Genomic DNA, 20,258 nt, shown 5'->3' on the forward strand with positions numbered 1-20,258 from the left:
CTGTGTAACAAACCACTCCCAAACCTGGTTACCTTAAATGACAACCATTTTACTATCATGCACTATCCTGTAGGTTGGCAGGGCTCAGCTGAGCAGTTCTTCTGCTCCACACAATGGCAGTTAGAAGCTCAGCTGGGCTAGAATATCCATGATGGCTCACTCATATGTCTGCCACCTTGATGGAGATAGACTGGAAGTCTGAGCCTCTTTTTCATGTATTTCCAAGGCCTCTGTTTCTCCACATGGTCTCTCCAACAGTGTAACCAGAGTTCTGTTATGATGGCCTCAGGATCCCAAAAGCACAATGGTGAAAGCTTCCAGCTCGTGTTAAGGCTCAGGCCCAGAACTAACACAATTCTGCCTCATTGTACTGGTTCCATAGACCCAGCCCACTTCAAGGGAAGGGCTTGATCCACGGGAGGGAGTCCTAAGAGCTGTGACTCATTGGGTGCCATCTTTGAAAACTGACCACCACAGATGACAATACCACCATTTCCATTTCTTAAGAGTTTACAGTGAGCCAGGCACAGATCTTGGTGATTTATATATGGTATCTGAATAAATTCTCACAATGCTATGAGTTAAAGAATGTTAGTATATCCATTTATAGGTGGGAAACACTAAACTGAGGCTTGCTTGCTGCCTTAGTCAAGGTTCTCCCAAGAAACACAACTAACAGGAGAGACTTTCCTCTCTCCTTGAATATATGTATACTGTACACGTAATCTATATGTACATATACATAATATGCAAGTATATATGTTAAGTGGGGTGATGTTAACAGTATGTACCTCATAGAAGTGCCTTATAAAAAATTACCCAGCCCCAGCCAGATAGCTCAGTTAGTTGGAGCATCGACCTGTACACAAATGGCTTCAGGTTCGATCCTTGGTCAGGGCACATACTTAGGCTGCAGGTTCAATCACTGCAACCTAAGAATTGGTCAGGGTGCATGCATGCAGGAGGCAACCAATAGATGTCTCACATTGATGTTTCCCTCTATCTCTCTAAAAATAAATAATCATATCCTCAGGAAAGGATAAAAAAGTCCAAAGGCCATATAGTCTCAATAATGGAAGTCTTCGACCCTGACCAAGAAGACAAGTGAGGCAAAGGAGGCAAGGAGCCGCCCCAGTGCTGAGAGGTGCAGGTCTCATCATTAAGCTGTTTCAGAGAACCTGCTCTGATGAGGCCTTGGCTCAAATGAGAATATCCACAAGAACACCAGCCTAGCTCTCTTAGTAAAACAAGATGCGTGACTAGTCATAACTATTTCAGCATGCCACGTTCCCTGTGAAGATAAAATCCGCCCTAGCAAGTATTATTTGATAAAAGACTCTCTTCAGATTCCCACAATCTCAAACACTAGTGCCAAGTCCCGGGAAAACACCTATGAGCAGGAATGTGTAGTCCCACTCAGTTGCCAGGTTGAGGCTCGGTTGCCCTGGTGATGATGGTGGCATGGAGAGCTCTGTATTCCCAGTCAACATAAATGTTCAGGATTTTTCTCCATCAAAGTTAGTGAGGCTCATAATATTTTCTCCTTTGCCACAGCATGTCAGGAAAATATACAAACCCACACGCATGCCAGATTTCTTATTTTCACAAAACTATTAAGAGGCTTGACTCATTCCCTTACCTGCTCAAATGTCACACTTGGTTCACCCTATACAACTGCATATACACTAATGTTTGTGGACCCCTCTCTCATCCCCTTCCCTCATTTGCCCCACAGAACTTACCATTTTCTATATTCTATTTCAGTTACTTATTTATGTTGTTCATTGACTCCTCCATGAGATGCGAGTTCTGCAAGGGTGGGGATTTCTGTCCCTCAATGCTTAACAGTACATGGCTCATGGACAGTGCTCAGTGCCCACGCATGGGATGAATGAATGGGTGGATGGATGGGCATCTGTGTCTGAGTGTGTTTACATGTGTCACCCTATGTGTGTTGGGATGGGGCCTAGGGTAAGGACATGTGTCTCTGTGAGTCCACCCATTCATGTGTGTGTCTGTGTCTCCGTGTCTGAGCTCCTTATTTGGGTGGGGTGAGGGGCTTTGAAGCTGCATCCATGTTCTCTGTCCTCCTGTCTGTCCTGGCACCTGAATGAGGAGGAGAAAGAAGACCTGGCCCTCTTTGAGCCCCCTTGCACCTGCCCTCTTCCCACCTGTTCCTGAAAGATTGTAGATGAGCCCAACTGTCAGTCACACATTGACCCTCCAGGGAAGCTCAAAACCCCCCTTTTGTAGAATCCCAGCCAATGGGTAATGAAAGGGAAAGCATATGGAGGTGGTAGCCAAGCTAGGGGAGCTTCAGAGAAGTCATCTCAGCCGCCTTGTAAGGGTCCCAATCATCCATCCTGAATGAGCTGAGGTGGCAGAAAGACAGACTGAAGTTAGACTCAGGCAGAACTTCCTGATCCTATGAATGAATAAGAAAGGGATTGTGCAGGTTTATAGAAGTTAGGACTTCACAAGTGGACTCCATGGGGGCGGGGGGAATGTCTGCTGGACCCTTGTGAGGTTCCTCTGTTGATGGAGGACAGTATCTTGACTACTAAGGGGCATGGAAGGGCATCTTAGATACACGAGTCCAAACTGATTAATTTTATCACAACAGAACAAAGGATTTCTCTTCACCAAAGGTTAGCACAAGACAAAGTTAATATATGACAGGAAAAATTATTTGCAAACTCTAACAAGAAGAAAGGTTGATCTCTAGACAATACAAAGAATCCATGCAGATCAACAAGAACAAGACAGGAATCCCTGCAGAAAAAAGAGCACAAGATATGAGAAACTTGTAGAAGAATCAGGCAAGGACACATTCTTTTCCTAGGAAACACCAAATGGAAGATGATGCCAGTGCTGCAGGAGGGCCTGGAGGCCTGGGGGCCCTGGAATGGGAGGCTGAGGTCACAGCCGGGTCGGGGTTGGGGTCGGGGTCGAGATCACCAGCAGAGCGCACAGAGGCAAGGCCGAGAACAAGGAGTGGCTCCCCATCACCAAGCTGGGCTGCCTGGTCAAGGACATGAAGATCAAGTCCCTGTAATAGATCTATCTCTTCTCCCTGCCCATCAAGGAATCTGAGATCATTGACTTTCTCTTGGCAGCATCCCTCAAGGATGAAGTTTTGAAAAGTATGCCCATGCAAAGTAGCCATGAGCTGGCCAGAAGACATGGTTCAAGGCATTTGTCGCCATTGGGGACTGTAATAAAAATGTAGGCCTGTGTGTTAAGTGCTTAAAAGAAGTAGCCACTGCTGTCCATGGGGCCAGTATCCTGGCCAAGCTCTCTGTTGTCCCCGTGTGGTGAGGCTCCTGGGGGAAAAAGATCCACAAGCCCCACACTGTCCCTTGCAGTGTGACCAGGAGCTGTGGCTGTGCTGGTGCACCTCATCCCTGCCCCCAGGGGCACTGAGATCCCCTCAGCCCCTGGGCCCGAGAAGCTGCTATTGATGGCCAGTATCGATGACTGCTACACGTCAGCCAGAGGCTGCACTGCCGCCCTGGGCAACTACGCCAAGGCCGTGTTCAATGTCATCTCTAAGACTTGCAGCTATCTCACTGCTGACCTCTGGAAAGAAACAATGCTCGCCAGGTCTCCCTGTCAGGAACTCACTGACCGTCTGGTAAAGACCCACACCAGAGCTTCTGTGCACAGGAACCAGGCTCCCGTTGTGGCCACCACACGGTTCTAAATAAGAAAAATAAAGTGAATTGGGCTTGTTAATAAAAAGAGAGAGAGAGAAACCCACAAGGCCATCGGATATATGACAAGCAATCAAATAAATGCAAAGGAAATCAAGAAGCTCTCTTTTACACCTAGTAGACTGTCAAAAAGCAGAAAGCTAGATAATGCCAAGTGGGGACGGGGATGCAGGGACAGTCGTTCTGGAGGGCAGCATGTTCCCTCCTCAAATCAAAGCGGCCTGTGACCCAGCAGTTCTGCTGCTGGGTGTCATCTTAAAGAGGAGGAGGTGCGTGAGGATGTCCACTATAGCAGTATTTACAGTGGCAGCCAGAGCTGGAGACAGCCTGGGTGTCCACCCCTTGAAGAGAGTGACCACGGGGGCACACACCAGGGAACCCTGTCCAGCTGCCAGCGGGGGCGGGCTACACCGCACAGAGAAACACAGGGGGGCGTTGCACACAGTGCTTGCAGTGGTGAGTTATTAGTCACTGGAAAAAATAGAAATTCGGGAGTCCATCCCTGTAACAAATAAATAAATGCAGACATTCATGACGAGGGAGAAGATGTCTTCTCTTGCCCATAGGATGCAGAGTGAAGCCTGGCAGATGGAATGAACGCTGAAGCTGGAAAATCAGGTTGGTAAAGACTGGGTCAGACAACGGTCATCAATGGACACTGAATCTATGGGAAATCTGTGATGAGGAACAGAGTATTTGCATGTTCTTAACATCTGCCCCACAGATTGCTTGTTGGCGGCACAAAGACAGAGGACGTGGTAACTGTGCAGAGGGGAAGTGGACACAACAGTGGCTGAGTGAGCCAAGGGAGGGGCAATGGACATGTCACCTCCAGATGCCCCTTAGAAGGAGGACACATCACCTCTGCAATAGTCCATCTGAGAACAAATAATCTCAACTTAATCGTGAGACCAAACAAGCCCCAAATGAAAACGTTCTATTAAGGGGCAGGGGCTATGTTGTTCACAAATGGCAATGTCATAAAAAACAAAAGAAGACTGTGGGAATGTTCCAGATTCAAGAAAGATAAAGAGATGTGACAAGTAAAGAAAATACCTGATCCTAGGCTGGCTACCATAATGGAGAGAGATGCTACAAAGGACATTATTGTATCACTTGAGATAATTGGAATATGAACAGAATATGAGATGAAAGAATGATATAATGTGGAAATGATGAGGTGATAACATCTATGGTTAAAGTGGAGAACATGCTTATCCTTAGGAGATATACTCCAAAGTATTTAGGGGTGAAGAGCCAGGATGTATGTAACTTACCCTCAAATGGTTCAGGAAAAAAATTGTGTGTGTGTGTGTGTGTGTGTGTGTGAGAGAGAGAGAGAGAGAGAGAGAGAGAGAGAGTATATGAGGTAAAACATTAATAGGTGAACCTAGATAAAGGTTCTAGGAGTGTTCTTTGTACTGTTTTTATTCTTGCAAATTTTTAGTTAGTTTGAAATCACTAACAAGTAATTTTTTTTAAAGTTTTAAATGAACTCTTAGTCAGACAAGTAAATGAAACACGAATCTTATTAGTATAATGCCCTTTGTACAAATTAAAAATATAAACCTGCAAAACAAAACACATTTGGCAAGGACTTAAAGAACAAAAATAGCAGGTGGGCAAGGTGAGTAAAAGGGAGTCCACGCGTCAGCCCATCCGCAGAAGGTGGGCCTCCACAGGGCCCCTGAGGGTGCCATGCATTGTGTGGTTTTAGGGGAAGGTTTCACTTCATTTTATGCACCTGGCCCACCCCAGTTTCCCAGTGATTTTCCTTCCACACCAGTTCCTGGAGCTTCCCCGTGGCCACCTCCCAGGAGTGTGCTCAGTGTGGGGCTGAAGATTTGCCCAGACAGGGGAAGCTGCCAGCCAGACACCCCAGGCAGGCCTGGCTCTTTGGAGGTTCCTGTCCTCACCCTGCACTGTCCCCTCCCCCGATATACAGTTCTCCTGACACCAAGCCCCGCCCACAGAATGCCCTCTGCACAGCAGATTTCTGTGGCAAATTCTATCCAACGTTATTCTAGCAAATACACTGAGCCAGCCCCCGTGCTGAACACTGGGATACAGGACTGAGTGGGGAGCAGTCCCTGCCCTGAGACAGCACGGTGGTCGGCGAGCGGCAGAGCTGGCCTGTCGCAGCCCAGAGAGAGAGAATGAGGTCCGAGCTCTTATAGGATGTCAGGGAAGGGAAGGGCCACTAACTGGGGTCAGAGCTTCCTGGTAAAGAATACAAGAGGGTTGCCCTGGCCAGGGTGGCTCAGTTGGCTGGAAAGTCATTCCATAACCAAAAGATTGCGGGATTTGATGCCCGGTCCCCACCCATGTGATCCATGGTCCAGGCGCATACAGGAGGCAACCCATTGATGTTTCTCTCTCTCCTTTCTTCTCTCACTAAAAGCAATGAAAAGAAAAAATGTCCTCAGTGAGGATTAAAAGAAAAAAAAATACAAGAGGGTTAGGCTGTGAACTGTGGGTAAGAGTTCATGAACCCACAAAGGGCAGGGCAGGGGTGTGTGGAAGGACAGCGAGGGAAAGGCGTTCTGGTGTCCTTGACCGGGCAGGTGCTGGAGATGCTGGGCGCACTGCAACAGGCAACTTTCACAGACCTCAGGACTGAGTGCGGTGTCGCAGACGCAGTAAGACCAGAACGCAGGGAGCCAGACTCTGTATGTATTTTCTCTGTCACCCCACCTGACGTCACCTGAGCCCCAGCCACCATCAAAAAAGGACCTGACCCTGACGGCAACATTTCAGCCCTTCCTGTCATCCTGCTGAGGCTCCTGAGGTGGAGAGAGAAGAGAGGGGAAAAAATTTTAATAACAATGATGATGACAACTCCATAAAAATAATAGTGTTGGTGTGGCTCAGTTGTTTGGAGTGTCGGCCCGTAACCAAGGGGTTGCAGGTTCAATTCCCAGTCAGGGCATATACCTAGGTTGTGGGTTCCATCCCCAGTCCAGGCTCCTATGGGAGGCAACTGTTCGGTGCTTCTCTCTCAAATTGATGTTTCTCTCTCTCCCTTCCTCTCTCCTTTTCTCTTTCTCTAAAAGAAATGAAAAAGATGTCCTTGGGTAAGGATAAATAATAATAATATTAGTCTCTATATCAGGCTTACTACGTGTCAGGCACCATTCTAACACTTTCCGTGGACAATAATGCCCACTTGTGTTTCCTTGCCATTTTTCAGACACGCTCCTACCAGAGGGCCTTTGCATGTGCTGTCCCCTCTGCCTGAACTACTTTCTACCCACATAGTTTGATCCCTTCCTGAGAGTGTTTAAGTATATCGCCTTCTCACTGAGGTCTTCCCTAACCACTCAGTTAGAGCTGAAAAACCTCCCAGCACTGCCCATGCCCCTTCTCTGCTTCAGTTTTCTTCTCACCACTCATCGCCTTCTAAAATGCTTTCATTTGCCTGTGTCTTGTTCATTATCTGCTTCCATCGCTAGAATGTCAACTGCACTGAGGCAGGGGTTTGTATCTGTTGTGTTCACTGCCGTATCAATCCCGAAGCCTAGAGCAGGTATCCTGCTCATCGTCAGTACTCCGTAAACATTTGTTAAATAAAATGAAATCCAATGAGGTAAAAGCTATCATAAATAGTTCCTACTTTACAGAGGAGGAAATCGGCACAGAAGGATTAAGGTATTTGCCCCAGGACACACAGTCAGTGAATGACAGCACCAGGATTACATCCCCCCGTATCTGTGACAGAAAGGACTGTTGTTCTTGTGAACCCAACATTCCACCCCCATTATCCCTTCCCACAAGGTTCAGCGGGGCCAACTCCACCCCCAGCTCCAAGAATGGGCATATGACTCAAGAAGGCCAATGACAGCACCACATTCCCTTGGGCCTCAGTAATTGGTTCAGGGATCAACATGTGACCTAATCCAAGCCAATGGGAACCTTCTGCAGGAGAGGAAATAACATGAGGTCTGGAATATACTTTCAAATACTACAATGCTAAAAAAAGAAAAGAAAAGAAAAGTGGGGAGGAGAATAGGTGAAATGAGACAAGAGAAAGATGATGGTGGTTGGCCTGGACAATGGGCACATGAAATGTGTTATACTAATCGCTCAGCTAGTGTGCATATCGAAGCATTTCCACCAAAAAGAGATTTTAAAAATTATAGCCTCCAATTATATAAAATTTTAGAAAACGCAAACTAATCTCTAGTGACAGAAAGCAGATCAGTCGTATTCTAGCATAGGATAGAGGCTGGAAGAAATTACAGAAGTTTCTGAGGAAACTTTGGAAGGTGATGGATATGTTCTTCATTATCTTCATTTTGGTGATGGCTTCCCAGATGCATTCATATGTCAAAACTCAAGTACTGTTCCTTCAATATCACGCCTCATCAGTAAAGTTGAAAACAAATGTAAAAAATAGATTTACAACAGATGAAGTATTAGATCAGTAGCCACTTAAAAATAAAATATATTTTTAAAAATCAGTAGCAGCTTGCAAATACTCATGTACTAAGTAGCTTTGAAATTCAATGCCGGTGGTAAATAAATTGCTGTGCATGTGCTTCAGTACCTTCAAACGATGTTAGCATTAGCACTTCTGCGATGCTGGATTCCACGTCATGTACCTGTACTGTCCGACACCGTAGCCACATGTCGCTACAGAGCACTTGAAATGTGGATGGTGTGATTCATAACTGAGTTTTTAATGTATTTAATATTAATTAATTTAATTTTAAATTGAAAAGCCACATTCTGTTATTGGATAGCTCAGCTTTACAACTAAAAGCTTAAAAAATAAATCTAAAGCTGTTTTGAAAATAAATTTATAGCTGACATACACAGCCCTACTCTGAGCTCTGCACAATTTAGCATCTTATATAAGGCGCATCACAGAAGCGTTTCAACACCTCCATTTTACAGACGAGAAAGCTGAGGCTCAAAAGTGTGTAGATGATTGTCCTGACTATAACAGTGAGTACTGGACAAGCTAGGATTGGGCCTGGGGTGTCTTTCCCCTGCCCCTGCCCATCTGCTCACCCACAGACGAGCCTCCAGCCTCCCTCCTCACCTCCAGCTCGCCAGTTGCCTGCTACATTTTCCTGATCCCTTCATTGATAATGTTCACAATTTTCTGCAGTTTGGCCTCATCCACAAAGCCATCACCTTTCTGGACACAGAAGGGAAAGAGCACAGGCATGTGAGTGTCCTAAGATCCAGGGCCCTGGCACCACCTTCCTGCCCTGTCTGGAACCCTTATTCAAAATCACCTTCTTTGAATGAACCAGTTTTCCATCCACAAACACTTCAAATTCCCCAGTACCCTGTGTGGATATGTCCTCCTCCTGGGAAGGAAATGTTGGGGGTGAGGGAAAGCTAAGAGCTCTCTTTCAAGCCCCTCCGTGGCTCTCGGACCGCTGAGTACCCGTCACTCCCCCGGCCCCCAACACACTCACAAAGAGTAGACGATTTGGAAATTGCTGCTCCAGACTCTTTTTCAGTAGAACGTACTAGGGGGAGATGAAATCATGTGGTCACAGGGTCATGGGGTCACAGGTCATGGGTCTTGCAGGGAATGGAGACAGAGGAAACAGAAACTCTGTCCAAATTTCATATCCCATGCTCTTCCCACCACCAAAGCCAAAACTACTCACCCGGAGGTTATAGCTTCAGAGGCCACTGGAGGCCAAGGACGAGAGGAGGGAGGCAGAGAGAGACAGAAGACACCACATTAGTACCTCCCCAAGCCCAGAGGGACCCTGTGAACACCTGAATCAGATCGCATCCTTGCCCTGCTTAGAGCCCTCCCATAGTGCCATGGTGCTCAGGGCAGAAAACCACAGCCCTCCCCATGATCCACAAGCCCCCAGAGGGCTGCTCCTGTGCCTCCCTGCCCCATCTCCTCCCACTCCCCCCATGGCCCACTCCACTCCAGCCGCTGGGGCCTCCTTGCCTTCCTTCTAATGCCCTGGTGTGCCTTGCTCAGAGCCTTTGCACTGGCTCCTTCCTCTGCAGAATGCCGTTTCTCTGGTATCTACGTGGCTCCTTCTCTCCCCTCCTTCAGGTCTTCGTTCAGCTGTCACTTTCTCAGTGATGGCTCCCTGATCACCCCAGTTAAAACCGTGATCCCGCCAAGATGTCTTTTGTTCATAGCACTGATCACTTTCTAAGATACTAGATAATTTACTGTGTCATACGTATTCCACACCAAAATGTCAGTACCACAAGGATAATAATCTCTGTCTTATTCCCTGCTGTGTCCTGTGCAGGTCTGGCACATGGGAGGTGTTTAATAAGTGGTTGTTGAATGAATGAAATAAAGAATCCATGGAGTCAGAGAAAGAGATAGAAAGGAGGAGATGGTGGTGGGTGCAGGAGGGGTGGAAATGAGGAAACAGGGAGACAGAGAGACACATACAACATGGGGGAAGGAGAAGAGACAATGAATTGTAGGCAGAGACATAAGAGAGAGAAAGTGGGAGCCATAAGGGGAGAAAACCACCTAGAGCAGGAGAGATGCATGGGATCGGAGGGAAGATACAGCCCCTCCCTCAGGGACACTCAGTCCCTTGTCTCAGAGAGGTCAAGGAAAGTCGTTTCTGCTACCGTTGCCCTTGACACAGAGAGACACTCGAAATCTGGGGCCAGCCTTCAGCTGGCAGACTCGAGAAGATCCATCTCAAGTGCCACCTCCCAGGAAAGACTGTCTCTAACTACCCACTGTTAAGCTTCCCTGCCCCTTGTCCCCCCTCAGGGCACTCTGTCTTGGGGTCTGCCTTGTCCAGCCTCCCCCGAGGAGGAAAGCAGCTGGCTTTGCTGAGCACTTCCTCCCCAGCTCAGGCCTGGCCCATGGAGGGCAGAATACTCTGTAATAAGGGGAGGGAGGAATTTGAGTCAGTGAAGGAAGCTTGGAGCCAGGACTCAATTCTGACACCAGAGCAGAAATTTGAGCCCAGAGCTCTCCATCCCCAAAGGGATGATAGGGAGAGCCAAGTTTCCCACCTGAGAATTGGGACTTCCTCCCTTCACCCTACCTTCAAATCCCCAAAGCCCCAGCACCTACCCTTCCTGCCCTTTCCCCATGGGGAGGAAGGCACGTGTGAATGGAGACAGCCCCTCACCAGTAGATCACTTTAATTACGATCTTGTTGTCCACTTGAAAGTTCTTGCTGGTGGAGGCGAATGTGTTGGCAGAAATAGGTAAGGAGGTGGCCAAGGGGACGGTCCCCAGTATGGGCTTGGGGATAGGTCCAGCCGTGGAATCTGTCAGCTTGGTGGTCACTGGATCCGCGCTTGGGGTGGATCCGAGAGTGGGCCCCAGTAAATCAGTGGCCGATGGAGTGAGCTCAAGATCGGGCCCTTGCGTGGTCCTTAATCCACTGGCGACTGATGGGACAAGCTTCACATCCGGCGTTGGCTCAGGGGCCTTACCAGGCCACAAAGTGGGATCTGGTGCAGGTTCTTGGGGTGGACCCAAAGGTAGGGCGGAGCTCGGGAACGACTCCAAGTCAGAGACCGCTGCAGGGACCCGGACCGGAACTGGGACCGGGACCGGGATCGGGACCGGGACAGGGGATGAAGTTGGTGTTGAGGTCGGGACCGCAGTCGGGGCTCCGACCCGGGTCACGGTCTGGAGTGGAATCGGGGTCCGGGCCGGGGACGGGGTCCGGATCAGAGTCGGAGTTCGGGCCACAGTCGAGGCCGGGACCGGCGTCCGGAACCGGACCGGAGCCAAGGCCGGGACTGGAGTCGGTGACCGGACCGGGATTGAGGGCCTGACCGGAGTCGGGGACCGGATCGGGATGGGGGGCCTGGCCGGAGTCAGGGACCGGGCCGGGATTGAGGGCCTGGCCGGTGTCGGAGCCCGGACCGAGGCGGAGGTCCGGGCCGGAAAGGGAGCTGAGGCCCGCCCCTGGTTGTTCATGGGGGACCGGGGAACCCCGGGGAAACCCGGGCTGGGATATCAGCCTCCCTCCTTCCTCGGGCGGAGAGCCTCGCCGGCACCAGCGTTCTAAATGTGACGCGACCACAAAGGGGCACTGTTATACCGAGTTCCACTGGCCGCAGGGTTCTGTTGCTCTGGGCCAGGGATGCGGCAGGACCTTTTCACCTAATGATTCCCGTCACCTTAACCCCCACCACGATGTTAAGGAACGCGCAGATTGACCCAGGGTTCCCTCATTGTCGTTGACATTCATGTGTTTGGTATATGTTTATTGAGTGCCTGTCATGTGCACGGTCCCGCGCTGGGTGATTCTGGAGACAGAGTAGTGATCAGGAAAGCCCTGGCTCCCTGTCCAGCGGGGGAGACGTACCCATGGCTGAACAATGACAGCCTACTGTGGTCAGGACTGAGGTGGGGAAGGCACAGGCAGAGAGGGTTCAGAGGTATGGTGAGGGAAACACTAGGACCCGTGGGATCCCAGAAGAGGTGCTAGAACCAGTCCGGGGCAGAGAGGGCCCCCTAGAAGAGGGGACAACTGAGAAACCTGTAGAAAAATAATAACAACAGGAGATTTTACATTTATATAGTGCTAAGTGCTACACGCATGTCCACAGCTAGCAAGCGGCAGAGCCAGGATTCAAAGGGCAGCTGCTGGCCTCCAGAGCCCCAGGGCAGAGGAAGAGCTCATCGCACTGTGAGCTTCTCCCCGGGTGGGATCTTTATCTTGTTCTCTGCTAAATTCCCAGCTCCTAGAATGAGGGTGAGCACAGAGTAGGTGCCGAATAAATATTTGGTTTTTTATTTTAAACTAGTTTAACTTAACACTTATAAGAAGTGGGAAAAGCCCTGGCCGGTGTGGTTCAGTTGGTTAGAGCATCCTCCCTTAGACCAAAAGGTTTTAATTCCAGGTCAGGGTACAGACCCGGGTGGCAGGTTCAATCCCCTGTCGGGGCAAGTAGAATCCCCCCAACCACTGATGTTTCTCTTTCACATTACATCAATGTGTGTGTGTGTGTGTGTGTGTGTGTGTCCCTCCTTCCCTCCCTTTCTCTCTCTAGAAACAATGAAAAAATGTCCTCAGGTGAGGATAAAAAACATTTTTTTTTAACAAGTGGGAAAAATAACAGAGGATTCCTGTGTAACTTTCACATATAAATAAGTATTAACATCTTATGTACCACAGGATGTAAAACCAGGATGCTGAGATTGGTCCCACATTATAAAGTACAGCAGACCTTATTCAGGTTCATGGCATGGTTTCAACCCAAGGAATCCTGACCCACTGTGCTTCCCAGTCCTTGAGCCCTTCCTGTGTTAAACCCTGGACCAAGAAAGACAGCCAATTTTCTATGGATGCCAAGCAAGTCTCTACCCCTCTCTGGACTCCAGTTTTCCCTTCTGTGAAGTGGGCTTTCCTCTTACAGATATTATTGAAAACTAACATTTACTGAGCACCTATTATAAGATGCAAATGCCAGCCTTTTATAAAATTCTTTGCACTTATTATTTAATTCTCACAACTTTCTGATGCAGATTCTACTATCATTCTCATTTTCCCAGTAAGGGCATTAGGGCACGGAGGAGTGAAATGGCTTGTTCGAATAAGTGGTGTAACCAAGATCTGAACCCAGGCAGTCTGATTCCTGTGCATTTGTAGGCTTCTTATTTTACATTTTTTTTTGAGTGATCACTTACATCACTTTATATGCTACTGCCATTGTGCTAAATGCAATACATTTTAGCCTGAAAGATTTAAATCTTGGCCAAAAGAGAAAAAAAAAGTTACAAGTTGCCCCTTGGCATGGAATGCCTTCTACTGTAGTCCGTTGGAGCTCTGCTTCCTTTGCCCTGTAAAGTGAATAATTTGGACCAGAATAACTTTTCCCTCCCTGTGAGCTCTAACAATAGGAGACGATCTTCCTTGTTCCAGAAACTGATACTTTGGGCTAAGTCCGCAGCAGCCTGTGAGGCAAAGCCATAGAGCAGAGCCTACTGACTTGGGTTCTTCCCTTATGATGGTGAATCAGAGAACTTCAGTCATCCCTCTTTGATAATCCAGCCAGCTCTGTTCCTGTGGTGACTAACGGATGTGTATGGTGACGGTGCCAAGACTCTGCCAGAGATGAGACATCCGTTAGACCAGGAAGTATATATCAAAGGGGGAATCCATAGGACTCAACTGCCTGCCTTCAATTTACAAGCAGCGATTGAGAAAAAGAAAATAAACATGATGAGTTCTTCCATCCAAGATGAGAAGAAAGCACAGCTTTCCAGCTTTGCTTTTAAATTGAGTTTTGCTCTCAGAAGGCCGCACCATTTATAACAAGCAGCAAATACTCTTTGCCTCTGAATTTTCAGAGTTGTCTTAGAAGGAATCACGGGCTTGTGTTGATGTCTGTTTTTTATCTCAATTTAAATATTATTTTATAATAGGTTTTTGTTTTGATGTCCATTTGTTCTTTAATAATGAGTCATTCCTCAGGACACAGAAATTCAGTATAGTGAAACCTGAAATAAGAAATTATAGGTACTTATACAATATACAGTATCTGTTGACTGAATTAAAGGAATAAGTGTATCTCCTGATTGATGTTCTAATAAAAGGACTCCTCCATTTGCTGCTATATCCCATGTGTTATTTTTCTCTGTTCTTTCTTCTTCAGTTCCTATGACTTTGCTCATTTCTAAAAGTCTCCAAGCCTACAACCTGCTAGACAATATGGAGAAGGAGGATTGGCAGAAATTGGCTGATGTAGGCTTGTTACTTTTCAGCATAGTGGTAGTATTAAACATGTAACTGTCTTAGGATAATCCCAAAATTCAGGGAGATTTCCCTTTCGGCTGGAGCTTACTTAGACTTGTTCCATCTCATTTGGAAGGAAAGTTGAGGACCCGGAGGGGCAGAAACAAGTCAAAATGTTTGCACTTTCCTTTTATTCCACATCCAAAACAATGCCATCAACATTTAATCAATGGCGGTACCAAGAAATAGATGGATTCTTCATATGAATGACATCCATGATCCATCTTGTTTTTGTTCTGTTTCTTGCTCTTTTTTTTTCCAGTAATTTGATGTCAAGTGAAGGGGGTGTCTGTATCCAATAGCCTGGATGGTTTATCTTCCAAAGAAGGCAGGCACTCCAGTGTTGGAGACTAATTGCAAAAGTCACCCCAGTTCCCTACCCTCCCCTGACCCGTGCCCTCAGAATGTAACTCTGTACCTTTCCTCATCAAGAGGTGGAGTCTGTTTCCCCACTCCCTGAACCTGGGCTGGCCTTGTGACTTGCTTTAGCCAATAGGGTGAGGAGAAAGTGACAAGTTCAATGGGGTCTACTCTGCCTAGGATCCTGGGTCGGCCATGAGAATAAGCCAGGGCCAGCCTGCTGGAGGATGATAGGGAAGGTGGAACAGAGCAGTGCAGCGCAGCACAGCACAACCAGTCCCCAGCCCACCCCTGAGCTTACTACACACACATTTGTGATTCTCCCAGATCAGCACACACAGCACAGCCCAGAACAACTGAACCCCAGCCAACCTGTACCTTGGGCACCAAAAATAAATATTTAGTGTTTTATGCCACTGAGCTTATGCAGCATTATCATGGAACACAAACGCAGACAACTGCATAAATCAATGTATATAATAGGACTTCCAGTCAAGATGGAGGCATAGGTAAACACACCTCACCTTCTTGCACAACTAGAGCAAAAATTACAACTAGACTACAAAACAAATATCACAGAGATTCATTAGAAGTTGAGCTACATGAAAGTCCAACAACCAAGCATTTAAAGATGCCACATTCATCCAGATGGGTAGGAGGGGCAGAGACACGTGGAGAGCTGTGGAGAGGCATGGAGATGTGGAACAGGTGGTCCTCTATTCATGTGTGGTGGATAAAAATGAGGAGGGATACCTCAGGAGCGAGGAATCCCAGTCCCAGACCAGACCACACAGCCCAGAGTTGCAGCACGTGTAACTTCTGGCTTTAAAAGTCACTAGGGGGTGGGGCTGCAGAAGAAACTGCAGGATACTCAGGAAATTCCTCTTAAAGGCCCCGCAGTGGACCTGGGACTTACACAGAGTCACTCCCTCTCAGATTCAGCACCAGGGCTACAGCTGGAAGGGCACAAGTGGTACACAGGGAGAAATTGCAATGACTGGCAACAGGGCAAGTGCTGGGAAAGAGCTTTCTCCTGGAAAAAACTCCAGAGGCCAGGCAGTGGCACTGTCACCTCACCGAGCCCTCCCACTCACACAGAACCACAGAGCGGTGACATGAGTTGCCCCACCCTGGCGATTACCTAAGGCGCTGCCCCATACAACTTACAGGTGCGCTTTTCTACAATAGACCAGGCAGTCAGAGCAGCTCTACTTAATACACAGAAACAAAGACAAAGAGGCTATTGAGGAGACAAAGAAATATGGCCCAAATGAAAGAACAGAACTCCAGAAAAAGAACTAAAGAAATGCAGATAAGCAACTTATCAGATGCAGAGTTCAAAGCACTGTTTATCAGGATGCTCAGGGAACTCACTGGATACTGCAACAGCATAAAAAAGACCCAGGCAGAACTCAAGGTTACATTAAGTGAAATAAAAGTCTGCAGGGAACCAACAGTGGAGGGGATGAAGCTGGGACTCAAATCAATGATTTGGAGCATAAGGAAGAAAAAAAACATTCAATCAGGACAGCAAGAAGAAAAAAAGAATTTTAAAACAATGAGGATAGGGTAAGGAGCCTCTGGGACATCTTAAAATGTACTAACATCAGAATCACAGGGGTGCCGGAAGGAGAAGAGCAAGAGCAAGAAATTGAAAACTTATTTGAAAAAAAAATGAAAGAAAGCTTCCTTAATTTGACAAAGGAAATAGACATACAAGTCTGGGAAGCACAGAGAGTCCCAAACAAGATGCACCCAAGGAGGACCACACCAAGACACATCAAAATTAAAATGCCAAAAAAAAAAAGAAAAGAAAAGTCTGAACCACAGCTTGCAGGTAACATTTGAAGACACAGGGCTTGGTGAGATCACCTTGGGAGTGTGGGTAGAGGAGAGTCTGAGGGGTAAATCCTGGGACTTTCCAGTGTGGAACATTAGGAGGCAAAGCCAAAAAAGAGATCAAGATGGAGAAAATTTGGGAATGAGGAAAAGCAGTAGGCTGATGTTCTTGAAGCATAGTTAAAGAAGTATATAAAAAGGAGGGAGTGACAAAATGAGTCCAACCTTTCTGAGCAGTAGACTCACAAGATGTGGCAAGACAGAGGTGGTGGTTGGTGGTGGGAAAAGCAAACAAAAATAATTAAAATGCCAAAGGTTAAAGATAAAGAGAGAATCTGAAAAACAGCAAGGGAAAAGCAGAGAGTTACCTACAAAAGAGTTCCCATAAAACTATCAGCTGATTTCTCAGAGGAAACTTTGCAGGCAAGAAGTGTTCAAAGTGGTGAAAAGCAAAGACCTACCACCTAAATTACTCTATCCAGCAAAGCTATTATCCAGAATTGAAGGGCAGGTGTTTCCCAGAAAAGATAAAACTAAATGAGTTCATCATTACAAAGCTATTATTATATGAAATGTTAAAGGAAATTATATAAGAAAATGAAGATCAAAACTAGGAACATTAAAATGGCAATAAATTCACAACTATCAATAATTCAATCTAAAAAAACATAAACAGGGCCCAGACACATATGAAAGGATGCTCAGCATCACTAGCCATCAGAGAAATGCAAATTAAAATCACAGTGAGATACCACTTCACACCAGTCAGAATGGCCATCACAAACAGATCAGCAAACAACAGGTGTTGTGGAGAAAAGGGAACCCTAAGTACTGTTGGTGGGGATGCAGACTGGTGCAGCCAACTGTGGAAAACAGTTTGGACTTTCTTCAAAAAGCGAAAAATGGAACTGCCTTTTCACCCAACAATTCCACTGCTGGTATTATACCCTAAGAATCCCAAAACACCAATTCAAAAGAACCTGTGCACCCCAGTGTTCATAGCAGCACAATCTACAATAGCCAAGTGCTGGAAGCAACCTAAGTGCCCATCAGTAAATGAGTGGATCAAAAAACTATGGTACATTTACACAATGGAATACTACACACCAGAAAGAAAGAAAGAGCTCCTACCCTTTTCAACAGCATGGATGGAACTGGAGAGCATTATGCTAAGTGAAATAAGCCAGGGGGTGAAAGACAAATACCATATGATCTCACCTATAAGTGGAACCTAATCAACAAAACAAGCAAGCAAGGAAAATATAACCAGCAACATTGAAAGAAAAAAGAAACTGACGGTAATGAGAGGGAAGGAGGGAGGGGGGGCAATGGGGGAAAGAAGGGGGAAGGGTCAAGTCAAGGAACATGTATAAAGGACCCACAGACAAAGCCAAAGTGGGGAAGGACTGAGGGAGCAAGGTGGGAGTGGGTGGGGCAGGAGAGAGGGGCGGCAGGAAAATGGAGACAAATGTATTTGAACAATAAATTTTTTTTTAAATAATAAAGTAAAATGAAAAACAAACTAAGTGAATAAGCAGAACAGAAACAGAATCATAGATATGGAGATCATGGAAGTTTATCAGTTGGGAAGGGGAAGGGGAGAACGGGGAGGAAAGGCGCAGTGATTAAGTATAAATTGGTAGGTACAAAATACACAGGGGGATGCTAAGAAGACTACAGGAAATGGATTAGCCAAATAACTTTCATGCATGACCCATGGACATGAACTAAGGGGCGGGATATTGATGGAGGGAATGGGGGTACTGGGTTGAGAGGGGCAAAGGGGGAAAAACTGGGACAACTATAATAGCATAATCAATAAAATAAATTAAAAAATAAACTTATATAACAACATAAGGTGATACTGTAAGGCAAATATCCCTGCAACCACCACCCATCTCATAACCTCTCCGCACACCCCTCCCAAACGATCCCCAGTCCCCTACCATATCACCATTACGATGGGACCCTGGCCGGGTGGCTCAGTAGGTTAACACATCGTCCCAATACGCCAAGGTTGCAGGTTTGATCGCTGGTCAGGGAACGTACAAGAAGCAACCAATGAATGCGTAAATCAGCGGAACAACAAATCAATGTTTCTCTCTTTCTCTTTCTCCCTTCCTCTCTCTAAAATAAATAATAAGACATTATGCTGACTTTTATGATGATCACATCATTGTTTCTTTTATAGATTTTATCTTTTCAGTCTCTTTTCATTTATGTTTACCCTTCATTCCTTTTCCTCCTTTGATAATTATTTGCTTTTTTATAAAACAACTTTATTGAGGTATAATTTACAGACCATAAAATTCACCTGTTTTAAGTGTATAGCTCAAAGATTTTTAGTAAATTAGCCAAGTTGTGCACCATCACCAGAGTCATTTTTAGAATATTTCTTTCATCCCAGTAAGAGGCCTCCTGCCCATTTGCAGTTAATCTCCAGTCCCCCTCCCAGACCCAGGCCACCACTACTCTGCTTTCTGTCCCTATAGATTTGCTTCTTCTGCACATTTACTATAAACAGAATCATATGTGACTAGCATCTTTCATTTTAGCATGTTTTTATGGTTCATCCATGTGGTAGCATGTACCCTACTTTATTCCTTTTTATGGCTGACTGATATTCCGCTGTAGAGATAGACTGCATTCTGTTTATCCATTCACCAGCCGATGGACACTTGGGTTGTTTCCAGATTTTGGCTATTCTGAATAATGCTTCTGTATGCAAGTTTTTATAGATATGTATTTTTTCTCTTGGGTAGACACCTAAAAGTAGAGAAGCTGAGCCATATGGTAATTCTACGTGTTTTTTTTTTTAACCACCAAACTGTTTTCCAAAGGAGCTTCACCATTTTACATTCCACCAGTAGGGTATGACAGTCCCCATTTTTCCACATCCTTGTCAACACTTGTGTTTGTCTGTCATAGTGATTAGTCATTCTAGTACATGGGAGGTGAAGTGCTAATCAGTTCTTGCAGAAGCCAGCCATGTGTCCCATAGAACACCCAGTCTGGGTTTTGCTCACCCTCAATGTCTGACATACCCTCATACCCCTCACACCCCCTGAATTTCCTATAAATTGATATTCAGTTGAACTATATCAAATTGCCAGTATCCAAAATTTTTAATCTGAGCAGATCTTAGAGCACCTCCCTTAGGGACAACAGAAGGTATCAGTCTGCTATTCTATCTGCTACCAGTGAGAAAGAAAAAGTTGTCACCTGGTGATGTCACAGGTTTTCCAACACCACAATATATACATACATGGGAAAACTTTTTAAATAGAATAAAGGTGTGCAACAGAGAAAAGGCAGTCTCCCTGGGAATTCTTGTACATCACAGTGGGAGTGTGGCCTGACAAAGCAGTCTGTCAATACTTGGTGAAATTGGTAGCTATGCCCTAAAACCAAGCAATTTCTCTACTGGGTATATATCTGTGGCAGACTCTATTCCATTCAAAATATTCACTGTCCCTCCCTCTCAGGGGATTTACTTACTGTCCCATAGATACAAGGCTTAGCCATGTGACTTGCTTCAGCCAATAAAATGTGAGCAGAAGTGTTCAAAGCCTCAGCACATGGTTCACTATGCCCTTTCCCATAGTGCCTGGAAATGTGCCCGACA

The 20,258-nt window shown here is 46.2% G+C and overlaps 1 protein-coding gene and 1 pseudogene across 1 annotated transcript; one reads left to right on the forward strand and one right to left on the reverse strand.

The window, feature by feature from the left end:
* The first annotated feature begins 2,852 nt into the window (after positions 1–2,852).
* Positions 2,853–3,703, forward strand: LOC129076664 (40S ribosomal protein S2-like; annotated as a pseudogene).
* Positions 3,704–8,778: 5,075 nt separating this feature from the next.
* Positions 8,779–11,610, reverse strand: SELENOV (selenoprotein V). Its single transcript, XM_054580816.1, has 5 exons — positions 10,808–11,610; positions 9,341–9,365; positions 9,143–9,196; positions 8,957–9,031; positions 8,779–8,856 (listed from the first exon to the last, which is right to left on the reverse strand). The coding sequence occupies exons 1-5, from the start codon at positions 11,608–11,610 to the stop codon at positions 8,779–8,781; spliced, it is 1,035 nt and encodes a 344-aa protein (XP_054436791.1).
* Between the last annotated feature and the right edge of the window lie 8,648 nt (positions 11,611–20,258).

This window comes from Pteronotus mesoamericanus, unplaced genomic scaffold, assembly GCF_021234165.1.
Source record: "Pteronotus mesoamericanus isolate MK-2021 breed Mesoamerican mustached bat unplaced genomic scaffold, CSHL_Meso_final contig_639, whole genome shotgun sequence".
NCBI lineage: Eukaryota > Metazoa > Chordata > Mammalia > Chiroptera > Mormoopidae > Pteronotus > Pteronotus mesoamericanus.